The sequence below is a fragment of the Epinephelus fuscoguttatus genome, linkage group LG12 (assembly GCF_011397635.1).
Source record: "Epinephelus fuscoguttatus linkage group LG12, E.fuscoguttatus.final_Chr_v1".
Classification (NCBI taxonomy): domain Eukaryota; kingdom Metazoa; phylum Chordata; class Actinopteri; order Perciformes; family Serranidae; genus Epinephelus; species Epinephelus fuscoguttatus.
In genome coordinates this window covers 37,523,885-37,547,036 of record NC_064763.1, presented here as the reverse complement: position 1 = coordinate 37,547,036, position 23,152 = coordinate 37,523,885, and the positions used below count along the sequence as shown (strand labels likewise).

General features: G+C 40.6%; 1 protein-coding gene across 2 annotated transcripts; it reads right to left on the bottom strand.

The window, feature by feature from the left end:
• Window positions 1-1,115: 1,115 nt before the first annotated feature.
• sec24a (SEC24 homolog A, COPII coat complex component) lies at window positions 1,116-22,718 on the bottom strand. Of its 2 annotated transcripts, none has more exons than XM_049592072.1 (23): window positions 22,340-22,718; window positions 19,016-19,630; window positions 16,142-16,306; window positions 14,368-14,430; window positions 13,841-14,007; window positions 12,979-13,166; window positions 12,443-12,545; window positions 11,474-11,600; window positions 10,554-10,663; window positions 10,206-10,318; window positions 9,769-9,887; window positions 9,317-9,372; window positions 8,938-9,144; window positions 8,111-8,234; window positions 7,425-7,583; window positions 7,009-7,182; window positions 6,781-6,891; window positions 5,271-5,446; window positions 4,806-4,943; window positions 4,405-4,509; window positions 3,696-3,788; window positions 3,022-3,125; window positions 1,116-2,485 (listed from the first exon to the last, which is right to left on the bottom strand). In XM_049592072.1, exons 1-23 carry the CDS (start codon window positions 22,398-22,400, stop codon window positions 2,371-2,373), a joined length of 3,393 nt encoding a protein of 1,130 aa, XP_049448029.1. In that variant the 5' UTR covers window positions 22,401-22,718; the 3' UTR covers window positions 1,116-2,370. The 2 variants fall into 2 exon arrangements, with proteins under 2 accessions (XP_049448029.1, XP_049448030.1); XM_049592073.1 differs by having other exon boundaries at window positions 11,474-11,597.
• Between the last annotated feature and the right edge of the window lie 434 nt (window positions 22,719-23,152).

Sequence of the window (23,152 nt, the reverse complement as noted above, 5' to 3'; positions counted from 1 at the left end):
TTCCAGACCACACTGTATTGTAAAAGTTCATTCATAAAAATTAAAATATAAGTGTTAAAATAATTTATGACACATAAAAGACATGCATTCACTATCCTCCCGAGTGTACAAAAGTATTAGCATCAAAATTTAAAGTTGTCATTATGCAGTATGGTCCATTTCAGACATACAAAATTATAATTAGTGATGCAGCTTTATACACTGCTGTATCCCAGTCCATAAAATACAAAATAATTTATTGGCTGATTCATATGTTGTATTAATAATATGAATCTTTAATTAAGTGTAAGTATAAACGTATCATGGGTCTCACAGTTGACTTTATCTGTTTAGCATGCGCAAAGATTTACAAATGTACACATGGTATTCACAGATAGGGTTGGGAAAATGTTGATTACTGTTATTAACATCAGAAGCTGTGTTGATGCATCATTTTTTTGGTCATTCTCCGTCTGGAACTACAGTTATTCACAATTTACCAGAGGAGGGACAAAGCCAGTTTTGCAAATTAAAAGTCAAGCTGCAGTCCAAGTCCTGAACAGGTAATTATGTGCACCATCATCAAATTGAATGCCATTTAACAGAGCGGCATTTAGTTCATTTTCCTAGATAATGAATGCAATTTAGAATCTGTATTTATTGCTTTCAATGCAAAATGAGCAGGCATGCTTTGGTCTGTTTTCCCTGCGACAGTTACATGTTAGAAACCTTTCCATTCAGCTCACGCAAAGTGAATGGCTACTGAATTGATTCAAAGCACATCTTCTGTCAGGATACCCAGCACACTTTTTTGTTATAACATCATTTAGGACTCATGTCCAAGTCATGTGACTTGAGTCCACACTTCTGCAATTTACTCTGTACAAACACAGGCTATTTTTATTTTCATCAGTTTTTTTTTATGAAAGACAATTTTGTGCAAGACCAAAACATCTGTCTGTTCCTAAATACATGTTTGCTTATATAATACATACATTACAAACCGTATGAAATCAGACCAAATCAAAAAAACTCACGCCGAGTCAAGAGAAAACTTGACTATTATTGGTCCATACTGTTTTGTAGTCTTTGCTTTCATTGAATCAACAGTTCACCCACCAACACACAAAACTACATTTAAAAAGTCCCAAACATTTTATTTCCTTAGCGTCATTTCACCTTATTGTTTATACTAAAACCATCAGCATTTCTTTACCTTTATATAATGCAGTATTTTCAATATACAAGTATCAATAAGCATGATTAAAAGATCACAATGGCTTTGTTATGTCTGTGTTAAAGAATTTCCCATATCCTATTATATTAAAATATTTCATATATAGAGTCTGTATTTAAACAGAGGTTTAATAATAAAAAGTGACTTCCCATACAAGGCAATTATAGAATTTAATCAGATTGGGAGTCTCATAAATTATTAGATAACTGGAAACAAAAAAAGAAGAAACAAACAAACAGAACAGCGATGTTGTCAGGGGTGTTCTGAATGTCCAGAGAGAGAAAGTATGACAGAGAGTTGCTGAAGGACAGATCAGACCAATGAAATAGACTTTCCACTGCCGAGTCCACACATTCAAGGCAGCGATGACGGCGAGGTCGATCCGCCTTCAAACACCTTAAACATTCCTGCCTTTTACAACAGAGTCTACGCATTTGTTCGACACACAATTATAATGAGTGGGAAATTAAAAAAAAAAGCACACGTTCTGTCCTTCAGGTACGATAGTAAGAGTGTTGTTAGAGCTCAGGTGTTCTGTGTACAAATACTCCTGGTGACACTCAATAACAGTCTTTGAGCGCAGACACACTAACCTTCCTCATAAACCTAGTCTTAAGCACACACAAACATACGTTTGACTTGTTTTAGTAAAGACGACTGTGCTTTTTGAACAAAAACACTTCACACATCCGTTTGCCTGAACTGTATCAGAACGATCAGTTAGACAGCATTGTTCTCTGAGAATAAACACTGATTCATTCGATCATTGACATATATAATCACAATCATCATCATCTTGGATTTCTTGCTTCTTTTTTCTTCTTCCAACGCACTGCTTCAGCTGGGTAAAAAGTGCCAAATAAGCATCAGATTCGATTCTTCGTCTCTTTGTCCTCACACTGTCCGTCACATAGTTTGATTTGAGCGACACGTCACATCAGTTCAGCTTTTCCTCAGAGAGATGGCGGGCCATAGCCGAAGACTGAGCAAGAGGCATCCTTGAGTCTGACTTCCACTGCTTTCACACACACACACACACACACACACACACACACACACACACACACACACACACAATGTACATACATACACACACATACACTGATGCACATCCTCACTTGAGTGTTCCCTGTTCTCCACAGTCCCACTGAAAATTATTTGGAGATTTGCTGTTGGAGGTGGAGCAGGAACTCGTAGTATGACAGGGCCGACTCTGTTCGGTCTTCGATCATGTTCTGCATAAAGGTGGGTTTCAGCTGGCTCTCGTCCCTGAGAAAGTCAAAGGGTGAAGAGTGAAAAAAAAAGTCGAGACATCAGATGTAGTTGTTGAAATTGTCAAAGTGATGGCAAAGGTAATTCAAGTGTTTGGTTTTACTATGAAAACTTCTGAACTTTTGCACACTTACAAACTCAGTTCATCCCTTTCAAATCTATGAGACTGCTTTTGCAGCCTTTAACGGTTTTCTAAGTTACCGATTTTTGTAATAAATGACCTCCAAATTCTGTTCCAGTTAAACAAAAGCTTGAGTAACCTCACTGCTGCTCAGTTTTCTGATTTTTCAGTTGAGTTTATTTATCAGTTGTCATATTAACTGTAAATTGATCTGTTCAGTCACAATTTTCAAGATTTTATCAGCCAACAAGGTTCTCCAGGGTTCACCGAGTACAACAGAAGGTGACCTTCAAATGACGGTTCATTAACTGCCAAAACAAAAATCTACCAGCAGCTTTTGGCTGATTTAATTTCCCACATTGTTCCAACTTGATTCTCAACTCTCTTATACAGGATGTTGTCTGTTGCCCACCTGATGACATGCAGGGAGGGGAAGAACGGCCTCTGGTCTCTGAGCCAACCGATGAAAGCTCTGGTTCTCTGCGACTCGGCAGTGTCCAGCTCGGGGAGCAGATACTGTGAGAGGAGAGAGTGGGAGGAGGATGCGATGAGTGAACGTGTAGCTATGCTGTATGTGTAATAACAGATGTGGCCATTATGCCATCCTCAAGAAGGGATGTCACGAGAACGGACACTTCTAGATGCCAGAATTCTGAAAATGTGTAGGGTACTCATTTTTCTCAAATACCGTAGATACCAGGATGGAAGTCTTACTTGACAGGACAACAAATACACCTACACGTGTTCTAGTCTGCCGTTAGACAACACCTAACAGCACAGAAGAACAACACAGTGAAGACAGCGACAGCTCCGTCTCGACTTGTTAAAAAGAAAGGCCTGGGGTCTGTGTATTCTGTTAATTCTATGCAATGACAGCATTGCATATTGACTCTGTGCTACAGACAGCAGGAGGGTGATGACACGCCACACGTCTATTCTGCCCTGAGTGCTGCATATGTGGCATCTTTATCTGATGGCCAAAAGTGTCACTTTTTACCCAACTGTCCAATCATCCAATATTTGTTTGTTACCGTGGCATCAAGCCAGTTTTGTGGGACAATCCTGGTGCAACATGAGTTTTCCTACCAGGTTATCAGGCACAGCAGCGTAACTGGGAACTCCCAGGACTTGTGTGAGGAAGTTGGGGTGGCAGTTCCGTCCGATCCACAGAAACATCACCTTTAGGGAACACAAATATGTTATATATTAAATACAATCACAAAATAATAGTGGGTGTAGTACAGATTCCTATTTTCCTTTTATTGTAGTAAGTGAGAGCTATCACTGTGACCACTGTCGCATCTCATTATTGGGAGACTGAAGTATAAAAGATAAAAGCTGAAAGCTTGTACAGATGTTTCTATTCAAAGCCCCATTGAATAACTGTGTTACTTCATTATGTAAAATGTTAATTTTACACACTCTTCTCCAGTGTGCTGTAGAAATGTCAAGGCCTTATTACAGAGCTACCACTTAGCGCCAATGTTTACCATCATAAAAGCACAGAGACGGATAATGACACACGGTAGCATCAACAGCCCAAAATGTAATTTCACACACTATGAACACTGCATTGGTTTTTACTTTTTCCGAAGAAGAAATCTCTCATTCTGACTATGCTATTATTACCACTCTTTTAACATCCTACAACCCACAGCTATAGAGAGAAGCTTCAACCAAAGCACCTTAGGGGTTCATCTCAGAGCAGATTTAGCCAGGTTTGAGACAGCAGCTTTGAATTTCCGCTGGCTTGTTATAAGTGCTAATTCTAAAACCACCACGTAAAGCTTCGTACCGTTCCAGCATCCATGAGGAAAGCTCCGTCCCTGCTGAGCTTCTCCACAGACAGCTGCAGCACTCTGGGCTGAGGGATGGTCCGCTCATTGATGTTCAAAGCTCCCTGAGGATGCAGGAAACAAAAGATAAGAGAAGATTAGTCAGTAACAAGGAGACACTTAAGTACTGGGATGACATTTCAGGTTCAGCCCACTGCTCACAGCTAAAATATGACTCAGCTTCCCATTCAAAACAGTAAAAATGTGATTTTTCATTTTCATTCCAGTCATAATCTTAACCATATGCAAAACGCTGAAAGATTAAAAAAAAAAAAAAAAAAAAAAAAAAGGTCATTCATCATGCCTTTTCTGAAACTTATGATTTCAAGGAAACTCTATGCAAAATTTTCACCCTCCTCACCTCATCTGTCAGATTGTCCACACGGTACAGGGCAGGATGTATCATCAGCATTGCGTAGGCCAGCGGCTGGTACTTCAGCTGACACATGGCAAACACCCGGTCATCCAGCCTGGTGCTGGTCCCTGTCCTGAAGGCTTTCTGCAGAGTACGTACACACGTACACACATACACACGTACACACACACGTACACACACACACACACACACACACACACACACACACACACACACACACACACACACACACACACCAGTTGGATCGATAAATCTTTAAAGGAGTGGTTTAAAACACAAAATCCTGGGAGTAAAAGCAGTTTCATAAGTGCTGAAAAATGCTGAACAGATTAACTTTAGTGTTGTGATTTCCTCTAACACTTGACATATTAAGATTTAAGTAGTTTAAAGTGTAGCAGCGTTTGACAGTGCAGCTGTTGCGTAACGACTGCATCTTGGGAAGAGGCTGACCTGTTTGAGCAGGGCGAGGATGTAGAGGGGGAAGAGTCTGAGGCAGGCTGGGGACAGCAGGCCGGGCTGCTGGATGGTCAACACAGACTGCCGGTATGACGTCAGCGAGTCAATGGCAGCGTTGGTCATCGCATCTCTGGCATCACTCATACTGGCCGTCACCGAGCGGTCCACAGCTGAAGAGAGAGGGACACATTCGCAGTTGTAACGAGGAGGAGAAATCCCGTTCTTTCAAGCCAACATGTGTGGGACTTTAAAAATTCTGACTTTGATGGTCCCCATTGTAAAAAAAATTTAACAAAAAATATTATTTGAAAATTCTGATAAATTTAAAGTAAATGCAACTTTAAGACTTGTACCATGGTGCACATTAATGAGCAGTTTAGAACAGCTGTGGGCTCAGTGGAAATAAGAAGCAAACAACAGTGCTAGTGACATTTTGTGTCATATTTTAAAGAAAGCAAAAATATCAGCGTCTGCTCTCTGAGTGACTATGAGATGAGCCAGCACGGATCTAAATGCTCAGCATGTGATGGTTGCTAGGTGACCACAGCTGTCGCCACTCATCTCCATCTGTCAGTTCTAATAACAGTGAAGTGGATGAGTCCCCTGCCATGATTTAGTATCTAGCCAATCAAAAGACTATTTACCGCAACAATGGGGAATAATTTGCGTGAATGGTGCTTTATACAAATCCAAGTCTATAATATTATACATACACACACACAACCAACTTCATGTGATGTAATCAAGTATTCAGAAAATGATCACAGCCATCAAACACAAAACTGACATCTGTATGTTTCACTTTATCACACTCCTGCTTAAAGTTACCACACACAGGGTGATGCAGCTGTAACTTGTAAACTCAAACACTGTGTTAAAACAAACATCAGGAGAGAACTAGTGCAGTATAAATCGACGAAATAAGTTAAAGAACAAGTTCTGATACACAGGCAAATGTTTTACGATGCACAATCTTTTTCGGCTCATGTTAAAATTAGGGGGTAAGACAATTAGATGTCATTGCAGTTATGCATAATCTGAATAAAAGCAAATCATCCAATGTGACATTCAATTATTATACACAGCACCAGAACATCTTGTTTCTCAATCTGTCTTCACATTTAACTGCTCAAAGAGGAAAGATTCTCTGTGCTCACTCTGAATCTCAGCTTGACATGTGCACATAAGAGCAAGATCTGTGATATTCTTTTAAAAACAATTGTTGTCCACTAACTTACACAAGTGTGATATAGAAACTTGAAACCTCTGCTGTGCATATACTGAGAACAAACTTTTCAGTGAAGAAGACATCCCTTGTCCAGTTATTAAACTTTCGAAATGAACAATATTTGCATGTTCACAGATTATAGACTTTTGAATTATGAAGAAGAGGATGATGCAAAGTGTAAGAATTTTTAACAACAATTATTTCAAAATAAGTATTTAAACATGTCATAAAGGTCTGGAGGAGATCCTAAAAAGATGTTGGATAGTTAGTACCTACCCATGCAAGCCAGTAGTCCACTGATGGCTTGAACATCAGCACCAGCAAAGATGTCTGACAGAGAATTAACCACAGGGAGACACAAGGTGTGGACACGGATCCTCCTCTCGCCTGTTTGAGAAAACACGTGTTATTTAAACAAAAGAGGCAGAGATGAATTATTTTCATTTTTAACAATGGCTTTGAAAAAACAAAACCTTGGTGGTGTATGTGTGTGTGAGTGTGTACCTTTGCTGGACGTGTAAAGCAGCGCAGCCTGGAATGAAACAACTTGCATGTCATCCAGATTTTCCTCGATGGACATCTGAACTGCAAAGCCAGCGTCTGGGTTCACGTTGGGAAGTGACAACAGATCTGTGGAGCGCACAAAGAAGTTTCCGTGGAACGTGTGGATGGACAGACCTGCAGAGAGACAGTGAGAGACAAATCAATCAACAGGGAAGACCACACATAGCCCAATCCTAATGCTTCATGATTAAACATGATGAGATGAAAAGTAAGGGGTTCCTCTTCCCATTGCATTTATCATTTAGAAGTTAATAAAAGGTAAACATCTTAGAACAATTTGAAATTCTCAAAGTAACATCTAGGAATGCATGTTCAGGTCAAAGTTCAATCAAGGACCAGCTTGTGTGCCAACGGACCTTTGGTACAGCGTATCCTCATAACGGCCTCGAAGCCGATCTTCCTGGTTAAGTATCTCTTTAGATCCTTCTGGAAGCACTCCACCTGAGCAGGGTTGTGCTGGTGGTGGTAGGAGGGGTAGTAGTAAACGCTCCCTGCAGAGTATCTTGATATGCAGCCTGGGAGAGAGAAGGAACACAAGAGAAGTGATGCTGATTGTCTCGTTTCTGACAGGATAAAAATAGAGTAACGCTTAATTTCCCACACACTGCTCCTGTGTTTGCATCTGGTATTACGAAAAACTTTCTGTATCTGGCTTTTTGCCATAACTGATGATTCATAAATAAGCTATGTTGTTCACCTTTTTCACGGACTGATTATTCATGCTTTCAGCACAAACAAGTTGGTATTTTTGAGCTCCAGGTTCGATCACTAAATTTCCAAAGCTTTTCTTTTCCCAGAGGTTTTCTGATGTATCTGTAAATTAAGGCCTGTTGTTGCTGTACATCTAAAATAAGTATAAAGCTATCCTACAATAATGTAAAATGATCTCCCCCTTTGGTTTAATGTGACTAAAACTTAACAAGAACCTAAATTATGAAATTTTACTCTTTATTGAGCACTAGACATGTAAACCGTAAAGAGTCCAATAAACCCTCCCTCTATATGCATCTAGACTTTCCCATCCATTTAGTGCGGGACTTACCGAGCGATGCCAGGTCGCAGTATCGAGAGCTGAGCAGGAACAGATCAACTGCCACCTGCTGGCCGGAGCAGTCCAGAGCCAGCTTCTTGTAGAAGTCTGTCGCTGGGGATAAGTGCTGGACGTCCTAAAGGAAAACACAGTAGGTGGGACCATGAGCTCAAAATCACAAATCTAAGTTGACTACATAAAACTAGTCAAAATCAAATGACACTTTTCAAGATTGAATTATTCCATCTAAATCTTGTCCCAGGAAAAAAAAATGAAAATAAAAATCAGTAACATTTCAATTACTTCACATAATTAAATCAGAGCACTTTTACGACATGAACTCAGTCAGTGTGGTTATTCAATGCAGTAAAAGTCTGACTTCAGTTGCCATGAAAGTGTGAAACAAGCTGCCAAAAAAAGAACATAATCCTGTATATTTTTGGACTTTCCTTTTCTGATATAGTCCTCAAAACTCTGGCTAATGGCTAATGAACTTGCCATAAGTAAACTGATCATGATACTGTCTTTGGTAGACTAATTTTAAAAAGCCTCTTAAGCCAGTCTCCTCCTAAACATAATTGAACAAAAAACACTTAGACTTTTTTTTTTAAAAAAAAATGCCACTATTCTTTCGGGGGCATTGCGCCGTGAATATTCCCTAAATAAATGCATTATGCCTGATACTACTATTATGAGCAGGGTCAACATTTGTAGTCCTATTTTATAGAAATATCTACTATGACATCTGTTTTCAGGGAACATAATGCTGCTGTAGGGTATACAGCTCTTACATCCTAGAGTATGATGTCCAGCACACTTCTCACTGATGTCTCTCTCACCTTGGCAGATGCCCGTTGGTTGGGGTCTTCTCTGGACTGGAGCGCCCCGACACCGAGGTTGGGCAGCTGGGTCTGAAAGATGGACATGCGCCCTCCGGTGGGTGACAGCAGCTTGAAGGCTGCTTGCAGAGCTGAACCCAGGGCAGACTGGGTCTCCATAGTCTTCTCAAATAAAGTTGGGAGGCTCTTCAGCAGATCCTGCACAAGCTGAAAAACAAATTCAGGAAGTGAGTACAAGTTGGTTCCTAAACAGCGTCAAGAAATATTTAAAAACAACTAAAACTAAGCTTAAAATGAAATAATGAGAACCCAAAAGGTGTTAGTCTGTTATGTAGATAATGTTCAATAAACGTAGCTTTAATAAAAATACATTTCCTACCTCTTTGCATTCATTGAGGTTTACTAGAAGGCTGTCTGGTGTTGGTAAAAATATATCTGTGGAGCACAACAGTTATTATTTGAACAAATATGCTGCAGACATACACGCTGATATAACAGTGATGAGGCTTATATTTAATAGTGCAGCTGCCGTGACGTAATTCATTTACAGAACATAAAACAGAGACACTGCTTGTGCTGTAGCTGACTTGACATCAGTAGATTAAAAAAATGATGATACGTAATCCAGGTGATTTTTCTCTACCATTTCTGACATTTAGAAATTCAGCTAAATCCATCTTAAGAAATTTCACAGAAGTTTCACCCAAAGCAGAAGGCAACAGTTCACTCTTAAAAAGCATTTAGGGGATCTCTTGATATCCTATATATTACTCCTGGTGTCATGTTGCTGTGGTAATCAGCCTGTGGCCTTTGCTGTCAGCTGTGTCTCACCTTCGATGTCAGACACAATGAGCATCTGAGGCTGAGAAAGTCCCTCCTGGAGGTTGTAGAAATGGATGGTGCTGTCAAAGGTGATGAAGCCTACCTTTGTCCGAGAGTCTCCAGGAAGCCTGGGACACACACACAGGCACACTTCAATGAAGCTGGCACTAAGGTGACAGGAATTACCTACTTTCATGTGAATTTACAAAGCCACACTTAAACTAAAAAAAGTCATGCTGCATCTCTTGAATTATATTACTTTACATTATTGCTATAATAAAACAACTACTCTCCTATATTTTGCCACTTTCTGGTATATTTCTGATGTATTTCTAAACGACTAAATACCTTCATCGACCCTCTGTAAAGTTTAAATGCACAACAAGACCTACATTAAAAAAAGCCCCGGCTGTCTCTGATAACTGGAAGTTGAATGTTGTACGTACGAGTTGATGTTGTCTAGCAGTGACTGGCAGAACACATTCAGGTAGCCTGTCTCCACTGCGTTGTGGGATACATCAAGAACAAAGAGGTAAACAGCAGGCTGTGGTGGCCTCAGCTGGGTGAATCAAAGCAAACACATGAAACATAACACAAGGTCAATTAAAAACAAACCATCATAATCACACAAACATATTTCTGTCCACTTTGCATACATGTAATTTAGTAAAAAAAAAAATGTCTTATTTAGTTTGTTCAGAAAGAAATGCCTTGCCACTAATACATGAATGGAAATGAGCTACTCACTTACAATAAAAAAGCATGCAGATGTCATTAAAGCTGTTGAAACCTACCATGTATTCTGAAGGAGCAATGAATTCGATGGTGGCGTTCTGGACCTCGGGTCTTTTGTGTGGCTCTCCGTACGATCTGCTAACTGGGTTGTACATAAACTCCTCTGGAACTACACACAGACACACACAGTGAGGTTATAGGGTATGATTTTGTGTGTAATTCAATGTTCAATCTTAAGGGTGAAGAAAAAGTAAGAGGAGAAGATAATACCAAGACAAAAATATTTATAATCAACATTTCAAATATTATGTATGCAAAGTTATTTAATTACTGTAAAAAAAAAAGCATCCACTTGAAATGCATCCCTTTATATCAGTATTATCATATCTCTATATAAAGATCATCATATTACAAAGCAGATGTCTCCTTTCTTTTAACATCAGCAGGTGAATCCAACCTTTACACGATATAGAAGATTCTAAATAATATCCAGGTATTATCTGAGATGCAAAAGAATGTATACATTTCCAAACTATCTTTAACAATGTAAAAACAATAAATTACGAGCTAAAGCTTTGACTGAAGTGGTATTTGCCAACTGATGGATAATTAACTTGAATTCAGTAAAAGTAAACAGCTCTGCTCTGTCTTCATTTGCAGCTTCTCGTCTGCCTAGAATAACTTAAACACAAATTTCTCCTGTTACTGAATCCATCTACCCTGAGACTCAGTGTCAGGTTCAGGGAACTTTCCCTGGTATTTATTCAGCAGAAAAAGGAAATGCTATCAAGAAGGAAATAAATACCTGAGTTAGTTCACCTTGTAGTTTTGTCTTAGCTTATTGTGCTAACTTGAAAAAGTAGCTGGCTATCAGATGTCAATATAATCCCCAAAATGTTTTATGTTTGTGCTGCTTAACAGTGGCTCTTACAGCTGATCATATTTGAAAGAGCATACATCAATCCTCCCCCTTTCTTACCATCATTGACCCGATAGCACAGGTTACACTTCCACCTCCTCTGGTCCAGGAAAGAGACGAAGGGATTGATGTAGGTTCTGCAGGACCGACACCGGACGATGGTGCTGGATGTCACCACAGGAAGCTGCTACAAGAAAAACGACAGGACAAAAGCAAACCGTGTGAGAAGTGCCTCCAGGCAAACTCACCTCCTTGTAACTCGTTGTAACTGGCATTGCAATAAAGATGTTCTTGTTGCTGTCCAAGTTGTGCAACATCTCTGCTGTCAGCGTCCTCGATTAACACAGGAACAAACATGAATTCATTCGGACAGATTTTGCCCAGAGGTGTTTTTAGTCAAATCCCGTTCTGAGGAAAAGGGTTGAGAAGATCCTCAGTGTTTAATCAGTAAAAGTCTGATGTAGTTATCTTATCAAAATCTAAGGAACACAGCAGAGGATGAGGCTGTAGATTATTTATAAACTTATTCAGCAAAGAGCTCTGTTGAGCAAAAATACTAGTTTATACTAGTTTCTCTTGGCACCACCTTCCTTCACATTGATGCAGTGAAATAAATAAAGATTAAACACCCCTATGAGATGCCTGGTACTAAAATGGTGAAACAGCATTGATCACCTCAACAACAAAAATGGCCCGAGTGCTTTGTGCAAAGGTATCACTGGCTGCCACAGCAAAAGGTATATTACTAACTTTTCTATACTTTAATAAGGTCTTATCGTGTCTTTCTCCTTAACATGCTGAAACCAGTAAGGAGCCTGTTTAAGCCCATACACTGCCAGAAAATTTGGTTTCGCTGGGAAGAAATGTGATCACCACTTTCCTGTTAATCAGTAACCCCAATTAGTAAAACAGGTTTCATGACATCTAATAAACAATGTTATTATAAAGAGCCAACAGTAAGAAGGTTATTTAAGCTAATTTTACACTAACTGATGTGTGTGCACATTAAATATTGAACCGAGGTGTTACCGAGAGGTCTTTGAAGGGGTGGAGCAGCAGGCCCAGCGGCATCTTGGCTTTATTGAGCAGTGACTGAGTCTGAGGGATGCTGGTCAGCGTACAACGAAAGACCCTGGAGAGAAACAAACACAGTAGTTCATTGTACTTGAAAAGGCATCATCAGATCATGATGTTATTAGAACTGCTTATGCTTTATAAATGTTTTCAAGGAACATCTAAGCCAAAACCTCATGGGGAAACATTTGCACAGACAAATTAATGTTTATGCTCATCTACTGCAAAATGTGTACAGTTGCAGAGATGGCAGCTTAACAGCTAACATTTCATTGCTGACTCTAAGCAATAACTTAAAATGCAAAAGTCCCACTTAAGGTGAATTTTACAATTTTCTTTACAAAGTATAAATAATGATTTTTAAAAAAACTTAAAAAAAAAAGTGTAAACAGTCAATATCATGGTAATATCAGTTTTAAAGGATAACAACTATCAAATGAAAGATGATAAATATAGAAACATGCTATCAATACTAGTCTGTCATGGCTTACTCTGGGTTGCAGTTGATCTTCTGCAGGTCCTGTGGGAGACAGGGCGTTGGGGCAGGGATCGGGCTTGGTGGCAGAAGGTTCCTCTCCTGCAGCAGGTTGACCACTCTCAGAGCCTCTGGGGTGCTGGACTGGAGACTCATGGCTGCCAGGGATGGGCTCAGTTGGGCTGGCCCTGGGCCACCAGGTGGCTGAGAGAAGGGGGAACAAGCTATTCAGTGGATCTACCTACCAAAAAGTTATGACAGCCAAATCATTTAGCATGGAGGGCCACCCATGCTTTGTAGACACCTGTGGATAATCACTGCCTCTAAATCCGCACCCTCTAAAGCCAAAACATCACAAAGATTTAATATTTCCTCCAGCATTTTTATGTTGTCCCGGCCCAGCTAAAGCACAACAAAAATAGAATTTGATATTTACAAATTGTTTACAGTTATGGATGACATCGACTACCATCTGCTATGTCACAAAGAAACAATCAGTCCAATAAATCAGCAAACCAACACATTATCCTGGTCCCTAAAAAAGTCATTTGGTGGTATTAACTTAAAAATGTGTGTGTTTTAGTTCCTTAAACAATACAAGTACATCACATAACAAATATAATATTGAATGTATGTTCTATGATACTGCTCCTTCTTATGTCAGCTTTCTACAAATGCTCAGAAGTTATAGCTCAGTGACAGCTTAACGTTTCCATACACCTTGGACTGACAGAAGGGCTTTGCCTGTGAACGTGGTGTAAAGCAAATGCATGACATAAATGGCGGGGCACATCGTTCCACACCCAGTGGAATGAGCAAACAAACAGTTTATGTAAAATGCTCTAACAGCACTCAGTCAACACACGGCGGAGACTCACCTGCTGGTATGGCTGAGGTGCTTGAGTATAAGGCTGCGTGGCGGCCTGCATCGCAGGGTGCATGGGGGAGGTGGCGTTGTGAGGAGCTGAGGTGTTCTGATACCCAGGGGGGAGGGAGGGGTAGTGGCCCAAGTGCCGACCAGGTGGTCCAGGCTGAGGCAGGCCAGCTGTGGAAGAAAGGGTAACAGAAATGAGGTCAGTCTATGGCAGAAGTCGTTAGAGTGGCAATGGTCACTGTTAAGCACTGTGTTTTTAGTAATAGGTGCAGAAAAATGAATGAAAAAGGTCATAAGTTGTAAGTGTTAATAGAGTTGTGAAGGCGGGATTTACTATAAGAGGTTGTGTCATAAAAACATAAGAAAAACTGTTTTTAGAAAATCTCTGCCTCCTTCAAAAGCTGTGATGTAAATTGAAATTTTCCCATTTACTGCAAGAGTGTAGCAGCTTTGAAACCCTGCTTAGTAAGCCTATGCTGTACATGAGGTTGGTGTGAAAAGAATATAATAAGTGGCAGAAAATGGCCTTACCCATTTTGTTGTCAACATGATTATAGCTGTTTGGTGCTTGTGGGCCATTGCCAGCCACAGTTCCTGTTTCAAAACAAACACAGATGTGATGTGAATTAATTTTAGTGACACTCTTTGCTATTTCTATCCCAGTGCGCTAACCACAGGCGATGGATATGGAAGGATCTGATCTACACTAAAAGTTACATACAGATGGACACAAAAGAGCACTGATGCAAAACAATAGCAGTGATGATACTGATGATGGGAATGAACGGTGTTTTAAGAAATGTTTGTAGTTTGGTGCTTCTAAGATGATTATTTAGAGCTCATATGGTTGGAATGGATGACAGAGAGAAGCAAACAATCTACCAACAGGAAATGTGTTAACAGGGATGCACTGATACAAAAAACAAGCAAAAAAACATACTGGGCTTAAGCAGCACAGATTGAGATTAAAGCAAAGCATCTTGTTTATTTGAACTTATTCTCTGCACATTGCAAAAATAACAGATTGGAGCCCCTTATCATCTGATTCTGCGGAGCTTCATACTTGTTATCAACTTATGGGACAAAAAAAATGAGTGCATCCCTGGATACAATGAACAACAGCACAGAGAGGACAGGATGGGCATCATAGCACTGACACAAACAGCTACTGACAGATTTGGCCACACCTGGACATTCAATATCCCCCTCCTGGCAGTCGGGCTCAGTGGGGGGCAGGGTGCTGTTAACAGCACCCCCACACTGAGCTGGCATGTAGAGGAAGGAGGGGAGGGAGGGAAACAATGGAGGGCGATCAGAACAAATATGACAGGCTTATAGAAGGACATACAGACTCATCGCTGACATTGTGCTGATTATGAAATACAAACTACTGAAGTGACTGGTCATGCTGTCTCATGGAAAACCGGCTCCACTTCCTTTTTTCTCCCAACACAGCTGATTCAAGTGCTTTCCTAATATATTGTTAGTCTCAGCTTGCTGAGTTCATACCAGGCCGGTGGCACCTCCGACGTCTAGTCCACACATATATGGGTATTTTTTAACACAGCTGTTTCCATCCTTCATTCTCACAGAAAAAAAAATCCTATTCACACAAGCACTATTTCTAAAAAGTCCAAATGAAAACATAATAACACAATGGAAGTGCTGTCAAGAGCATGCCTGAAATAAAGCCATCACTGGAAGGTAACTGGGAGAAGTGACCTCTGTAGCTGATTCTGATACCTCTGTCCCTTAATGTAGTGGAGAAGTAACTCTACATTTGTGCGTAAGCATGCGAAACATCCTGTTAGCAAGGTTAGAGTCGGCACTATTTTGATCACATCCAAAATTGCACAAGATGTTGCCTCATTTGTGATGCCTCACAAAAGCAGAGAAAGACGGACACTCTGATGTCACGAGCCAAAACCTCAGTTTTCCCTGTGTACGTGGCAACATTGCAAACATAGTTTCTGTAAGTCTTCACCCTAGAAGGAGTTTAACAAAAGGTTTATTTTCAGTGACCTGAAATGCAGTGTGTATGTGGACGAAAAGCCAAAACACACAGAAAAGGCTATGGTTACAAAAATCCCTGTGTGTACGCATGAACTAGGCCTGAGAGCACTAAATCACTAAACTAAAAACTAAACTAAATCAGACAATACAAAATGTAAATAAACAATGTGATGTAGTCAAGTATAAACAAAATTGGATGTGTCACTCATTAGTGTGTTGCAGTCTTTATTGGTGGTCATACCCAAAGACAAAGCACAAAAATGTTACGCGTCAAGATTTTAAAAGACCTTACCATCTGCCTTGGGGGGTGGAGGTGTGGCATTGGCCATTGGGGGTCCAGTGGGAGGTGGTGGGGGTTTCATAGTTGATGGTGGGCCTGTGGGTGGGGGGCCATAGGGAGCTCTGCTTGGTTGGTATGTGTGGGGAGCCATGGGAGTCATTGGAGGTGGTGCAGTGCCTGGTGAAAAACAACAACAGTGAGTCTTCTTAGAGCTGCAACTCATGATTATTTTTATGTCATTGCAGATTTAGATTCATCTTTTGATTTTACTTTCTGTATCATCAATGACAGATTTAGTATATAAAATGTGACAAAAGAGTGAGCAATGCTTAACACAATTTACTAAAGAGAAAAAGCAATAAATACAATTAATCTCATTTCAAAGTTGTTCAATAATTTTCAAATAGACTTATTGCTTCAGCAGTCATTTTTGTGAGATGAAGACACACACTGGCCAACACCCTCCATCATCACAGGCAGGTCTGCACAGTTAATCAAAACATTATCAAAATCACCATATTGTCAAGTTCAATATCCAAATCGCAGGAGCTGCAATTTTTTGATAAGGTTAAATGTGCCACAACAAACCATTATAAATGTGGTACTACAGGGATGCCCCGGCCTACAAATAATATTCTGGACATAAGGGTACACGCTTGTTTGGTACACACCCCAGCAAAAATCACAGCATCATCATTTTAAAAAAAATTCTCAGTGAAAATGAAATGCAAAGATGACCATTCCTACTAAAATTTCGACTCATGGGGCGACCGCATGATCTGTCAAAATAATCGCAATTTGACTTTTTGTGCATGTATTGTAGTTTAGCCCTAATCTCGGGTGAAACTGCACTGTCACTGAAGCAATTTAGGATATAGAGTTATGACTCTGAAAATTATGTCAACATCACTGTGTCATGTAAATCAAGAGCACTCTGTAATATTGCCACATATCAAGAGGAAGGAATAGGGGGCATCACTGATGTGTAATATTATAAGGTCTGACTAGAGGTGACAACAGCTGGTGGCACTACTGACCCACAGCCAGCTCAAGTCAGAACAGTCACAGCAACAGAGACAAGTCCATCTCTCATAAATCAGACAATGCAGATGTTTCATTAACTTATTGATGAATAAGCACTCACTTTTGTATATAAAGATGTATACGCAATTTTTATAAATGACACTGTCCACTGAGGGCATGATGAATACCATGCATAATGGGTCAGGTGGATTATTCTTACAGTAGTGACAGAAAATGGTAAGTGGCTCTTACACTGACAAATGATTATGTATAGGAAAGATTATATAATTTCAGGGACACAAGGCCAAACAGAGCATAAAAACTTAATTTGATTAGACATTGGACTGAGATGAAGCTGCACGATAATGACTAAAAAGATAATCCTCTTTACTGCAGATTGTGCACGGTACTTTTTGGCGTTTCATAACGGCACTGTGGCATCTTTATTTAATCTGAAACATTTTACTGAAAAAAATACTTTGTGACTGTTAAAACTGAAGACTGAACCATGTTTAACTGGACTATGAAGCTTTCAGCAGCTCAACAGAGCCAAAACTCTCCAACAGATTATTGTGGCTGGTGGTGAAATGGGTGACATTTGAGAATTGCTTGCGACATGTGTGACATTTTAAAGCAAGAAACCAGTCAACAGAGCACACATCTCCACAAACACCTCATAATTTCTCCAGTTAGCTGCTTCTTTCACTGTCACCATTGTACTGGGGAAGATATGCGCTGATGGTGCTGCTGGGGGAAAGGTCGCTAAAACCAAGCAGACTCTCTTGTTAAGGGTGTGAATGTGAACAGCAATTTCAAGCCAAACCATAAGATTGAGAGAAATGCTGGTAACTGAAACGAGACTGAGGCGACCATGTGAACTCTGCTTCTCTGTACAAGTAGTGCACTAAAAATAGCTTTTTAAAAATCAAGGTTAATTTACAAAACGCAATGACAAATCACTCAGACACTGTGGCCACGGTTCCACAACCAGCTTCATGGTCACATTGCTTAACAACTTAGCCACTTCCTCCGCAGAAAATATGAATGACTAGTTGGCTTGAAAATTACTGAGATTCTCAATAAGTGGTCTTAGTGAGAGCTAAATACTTCTCAGGAGAGACAACCCTTTAACTCTCACAACAAGAAATTCAACTACTACCTACAGCTTTCAAAATGCCCAAAAGATTCGGCTGTGTGCATTCTGCTAATATCACCAGAAGAGAGCAAACATTTTAGCAACACAGCCTGCATCAGACACCAAAACAAAATTTTGGACTTGTCCTGAAAGCCACGTCACACTGCAACATCAGAAATACATTTGAAACAATAAAATTCTGATTTGAACTTTGTTCAGATTCAGTGTAAATGAGTCTCTGTGCCTGGGAGGCAGCCAGAGGGAGCTGCCAGCCAACATGTTCAAAGAACAGAGGTCAAGGTCCAGCTCCAACATATCAGCATTCTTGATAGGCATATCTACAGTACATGTCAGTGAAAGAAGACAATGATGAGGAAAAAAGACAAGACATAGTATCAAAGTTATAGAAAGGTCACTAGAAGAGGATAGCAGGGGATGTCTTGAAGAAACAATATATGTTTTAAAAAAATACACATTACACACGTTACAATGATTGGGTAATGGGGACACTGGAATTAATGAGCTAAAGTTCGCTCATCTGATTTACTTAAACTTGAAAGGATGATTCATCTTTTTATTGAATTGACCCAAGGAGTGCCTGCATCATTAGGAGTCTCATTTGCTTACGTCATCTCTGTGAATTTGTCTTATCCTATCTTTGAAAATAAAATCGTATTGTGTATAGGGATGACACAGTTTACACTTCAGTGGATCCTTTGTGTTCCTACCTGGCTGGGTATATCCATGCAGAGAGGTGGGGGGGATCCCTGGACCTGGGGGCTGGGTGACACTATGCGACACATGGGCTAGTGGTGCAGAGCTGTAAGCCGCCGATGTTGGTGGTGGTGGCGGTGCTGTTGAGCTTGCAGCTGGGTTCACATGATTAGCCACGGGGCCGCGGGGAGGTGTGCTCATGGAAGTGGGTGGCCCCATTGGTGGGGGAGCTGCGTTGTACTGCCATGCTGGCGCCATGGGGTGCGGCTGCTGGGGATTTTGGTAGTAGCTACTAGAAGATACAGCAGGAGGGGGAGGTGTGGCCTGTGCAGGGGGCAGCCGAGGACCAGGGCTGGGGCTGGCAGACTGAGGAGGGGTATGGGATGGAGGACCTCCCATGAGAGGCCTGGTCAACAGCGACTGGCCTGGAGGAGCTGGGTAGGAAGTGAGTGGTGGGCCAGGCTGGTAGGAGCTGCCTGGGGGAACAGGTTGGTATGGCCCAGAGGGGTAAAGTCCAGGGCCGGGAGGTGGGGGAGCTTTGGCCTGCATTGGATTGTAGGTTGGTTGGTGAGTCATGCCATAGCTGACCCCTGGCAGCTGCTGCAGGGCAACTGGATTCTGTGATGGACCTGAGGAAGAGAGGTAGAAAAAAACCAGGGATCTTAGAGATTCTAGTTCAAAAATAACAAGACTACGTTTATTTGATTATTACGCATTTCTTGTACCAAGGATAATACAGATCTAGCAATCAAAATTACACCAAAGCTCTTTCAGACACACACCTCACTCCTTAAATGTTGTCCAGCAGTGTTGCCACTGTGACAAGAGGACAACGGGCTGTTGCACTCCCACTTTTGTGCCAAATGCCAAAATCTGACCAAGGATTGTTGCACTCTGGCTTATGGTTTTGTTATGCTTGACCAGAGCAAATCTGGAAAGTTTCTGTAAGGTAGCCTTGCGTTTGAAAGCTTAAAAAGCCAAGCCATGAGCTTCCAGACAGACAAAGTCAACATTGTTATGCATTCTGTGTCTGAAAAGTTTGTCATTCAAGTGTCTTAAACCCAAACAAGCCCTCAGGATAAATCTGAAGCACAGTTCAAAAAGGTAAATGAAAAGCAGATGGCAAAGTACTAGCAGCGATGACACCAAGTGAAAACCACTCAGATCCACCAAACGGCCAATGAACTCACAGCTCACGGTCTAATCTCTTTACCTGGATTTAATTCACCATCATCTGCCCTCAGTGACAGTGAGTGTGGGGCTCTAAGCCAGGTCCGACCTTACTTGGCAGACCACCGTAGTTAATCACCATAGACACTTTTGCACAATTACGAATGCTTTATCAGGGATGTGAAATATTAATACCAAGAACTACAGTGTCAAGACTGGAAATTAGCACCAGCAACCAGCCAAATGCTGGTAAATTAAGAAAGTTAAGTGCAGCCAAAAAAACAATGGTTATCTGTCGAGTGGCTGGTAGATTTTGGAATTCACACCAGCATAAAAACACATCTTTAACACATATCCGCTGGTCAGTCGGAAAAAAAAGAAATAGGTTACAGTGACAACTCATATTAATTAATGTGTTACTTAAATAACAATCCAACAGGAAACAGTGCTTCAACTGCAGCACTTTTAATTGCATCTCTTTTTCCACCTTAAATGATTACATTACGCAAACAGACTTACTCCTATCCACTTAGTCTTGTACTACATAACTGGAAGCAGAGCTAAATGAGCGTGAGAGTGAGAGGGGATTACAAAACAACTCTTCTCAATGAGCAAAGATAGATGAAAGCATATAATCCACCTCAAATTGTTGTCCGTCCTGAGAGGAGAAGATAGACCTCTAAGCAAATCAAAAAAATCAAACCACTAAAAGGTAGAACATTTTAAAACTGGCTTCATTAACATTAAATTGGCATATGATAAGAATATGTGAGAAAATATCAATCAGCCAAGTGACATCCCTAACTGTGACCTTTATATATGATGCTTTTGGCTACACTTCTTATTACTGTATGCACATCAGTTGTGGAAAATACATTTGATATGTAGACATTTATTGGTTTGACAATATACATATTCTGGACACACTCATCACTTTTTCATGATTCATCATAAAGATACTTCTATCATCATGGCATCCAGCATTAATTAAGTGTTTTCATGGTTTGTTTCTGTTGTCAGTGAGACTTTGTTTTCAAACTTCTCAAAGCTCAAAGAACAGAGCTAGATTAACATTCTTTATGTCAATGACCAATCTGATTCAAGGGAGATAGGAATGTGATCAAGGGGGACTGTGGTAAGCAATTAGAAGTTAAGACACAGTTCAGACAAACACAGTATATCTACAGTTTTAGAAAACCACCTGAGGCATTAAACTCGAGCTGCAACTGCTTCATCTGCATAGTACAAGGGAGCTCCTTCACATGCAGCGATAAAACGTTTCTAAAGGCTGCACACAATGACACTTTTGTTAGATGTTACTGAGTGTGCTCGGATTGTTTTTCCCTAGCATTCATGGAAATCCGATAGAAAAGTGTGGGTAATCTCAAACTGCTGTAGGTAATTGGATGAGCCTGGACAACGCCGTGCAGCAACATATCTGGATCATCCCCAATTTGCCACATGTACAGTGAAACGCAGAAAGCAAAAGCTTCCCAAGCTGTTTAGCCTGCTAAAGAATAGTATTGCTCAACAGTGAATGAGCTAATAAACATGCAGGTGGGATTTACAACGGACAATGTCACTGTACACGAAAAACTATATGGGGACAGGTGGGAAAACACAAGTTAAAGCTCGTTAGATGTTTTCTTCATCACAGAGGAAGTCCGGGCTAACTGAGCAGCTATTTGAGAGGATATAACAAGTCCCAGATAGGCGGTGTGATCATGATCCCCGTTATGTTTACTGGGAGAAGATGGGACAACCCAACGCTTGTCTCAAAAGTCATAATGCCTGTTGACCCCTCGATTTGTCAACCTGTTGGTCTTCCTGTTCAACAAGCCAAAGGCAGCAATGGTTAAATAGTTAGCAAGGCAGGTAGCGTACCTTACGATTTACACTATTTTTGCCATCTTATGTCACTAAGATAACAAAGGTCAAGATTAACCGCAGCTGTCCCGACATAACTATACCTGACAGCTCGCTCTTGCTTGGCTACCTATAGTTACAGCGTTACTAAGCAAGGCAGTTAGCTAACAGTTAGCAAATAGCCACAGAAACAGGGTCCAAGAACTGATGCTAATGTTAGCATATTACTTACGCAAAGCGAGTTAGCTCTTATTAGCTACTTCGCCGTGACCTAACTTTACTTACATTTGAATGTTACTCACCATTCGTATATGTCTGTCCTGTCCCTGTCCCATTCTGAGAGTTAAACCCCGCCGTTGACATCTTGAAATAGACACCAGGACCTAATTTAGAGGTGCTTGGTTGGCGAATAGCTAGCTGCGTCTTTAGCTAGCTAGCTAACTAGCTGGCAGTCGCGGGGTAACGTTCAAACCTGTGGCTCTGACGATGTGGCGTTTAGTCAAAGCGGCGTCTACGGCGACGTCTCCTAATTTCTTAAAAAGTTAATTAGATGGCTTATTGGCGATCACAGAGCCATGGCTATTACCGAAACCCCGTTCAACTACCTACGGGTAAGTAACGATAGGCCTTGTCAGAGTAATCGTGTGAGACACTTCTCCTCTTTCACCGGAAGTTGGGATCACCCAGCAGGATCAACGCAAAAATCGTCGGGCATGCGCAGTATGTACACGTGGCATTTCCTCCGGTGCTCTGGGTTTTACAGTGTACTGGAAACAAGAGAAGAGAGCGTAATCTTGGTATTGAATATGTAGTCAGTATTTAAAGCATTCACTCATTTATTTTGATGACGTAAAAAACGGCAAAATATCTGCCAATCTGACCATGTAGATTTAAAACGACCAGAAAAGTAATTTCCACCTCTAGATGAAGTGATATGCAAGTGCCTAACAATATGATATTCATGACTTTACAGGCTAGATAGCGAACACTTTACTCTTTGTTACCGTTGCCTTAATTAAATATGATATGAAAAAAAGTCCAGTGAAATATGTTTGTAAAAATTATAAAATAAGAAGAACACCAGACACTCGGTTTATTTCAGTTCTCCTATCGGA

Bases quoted from the DNA above. Each gene is read 5' to 3' on its own strand.
- sec24a (XM_049592072.1), bottom strand. From the start codon at position 22,400: ATGTCAACGGCGGGGTTTAACTCTCAGAATGGGACAGGGACAGGACAG. The intron at 7,584-8,110 runs GTAAGTCCCGCA...TCTCTCTCCCAG, and splicing joins CTGCGACCTGGCATCGCTCG to GCTGCATATCAAGATACTCT. The intron at 2,486-3,021 runs GTGGGCAACAGA...TGACTTTCTCAG, and splicing joins CCCTCCCTGCATGTCATCAG to GGACGAGAGCCAGCTGAAAC.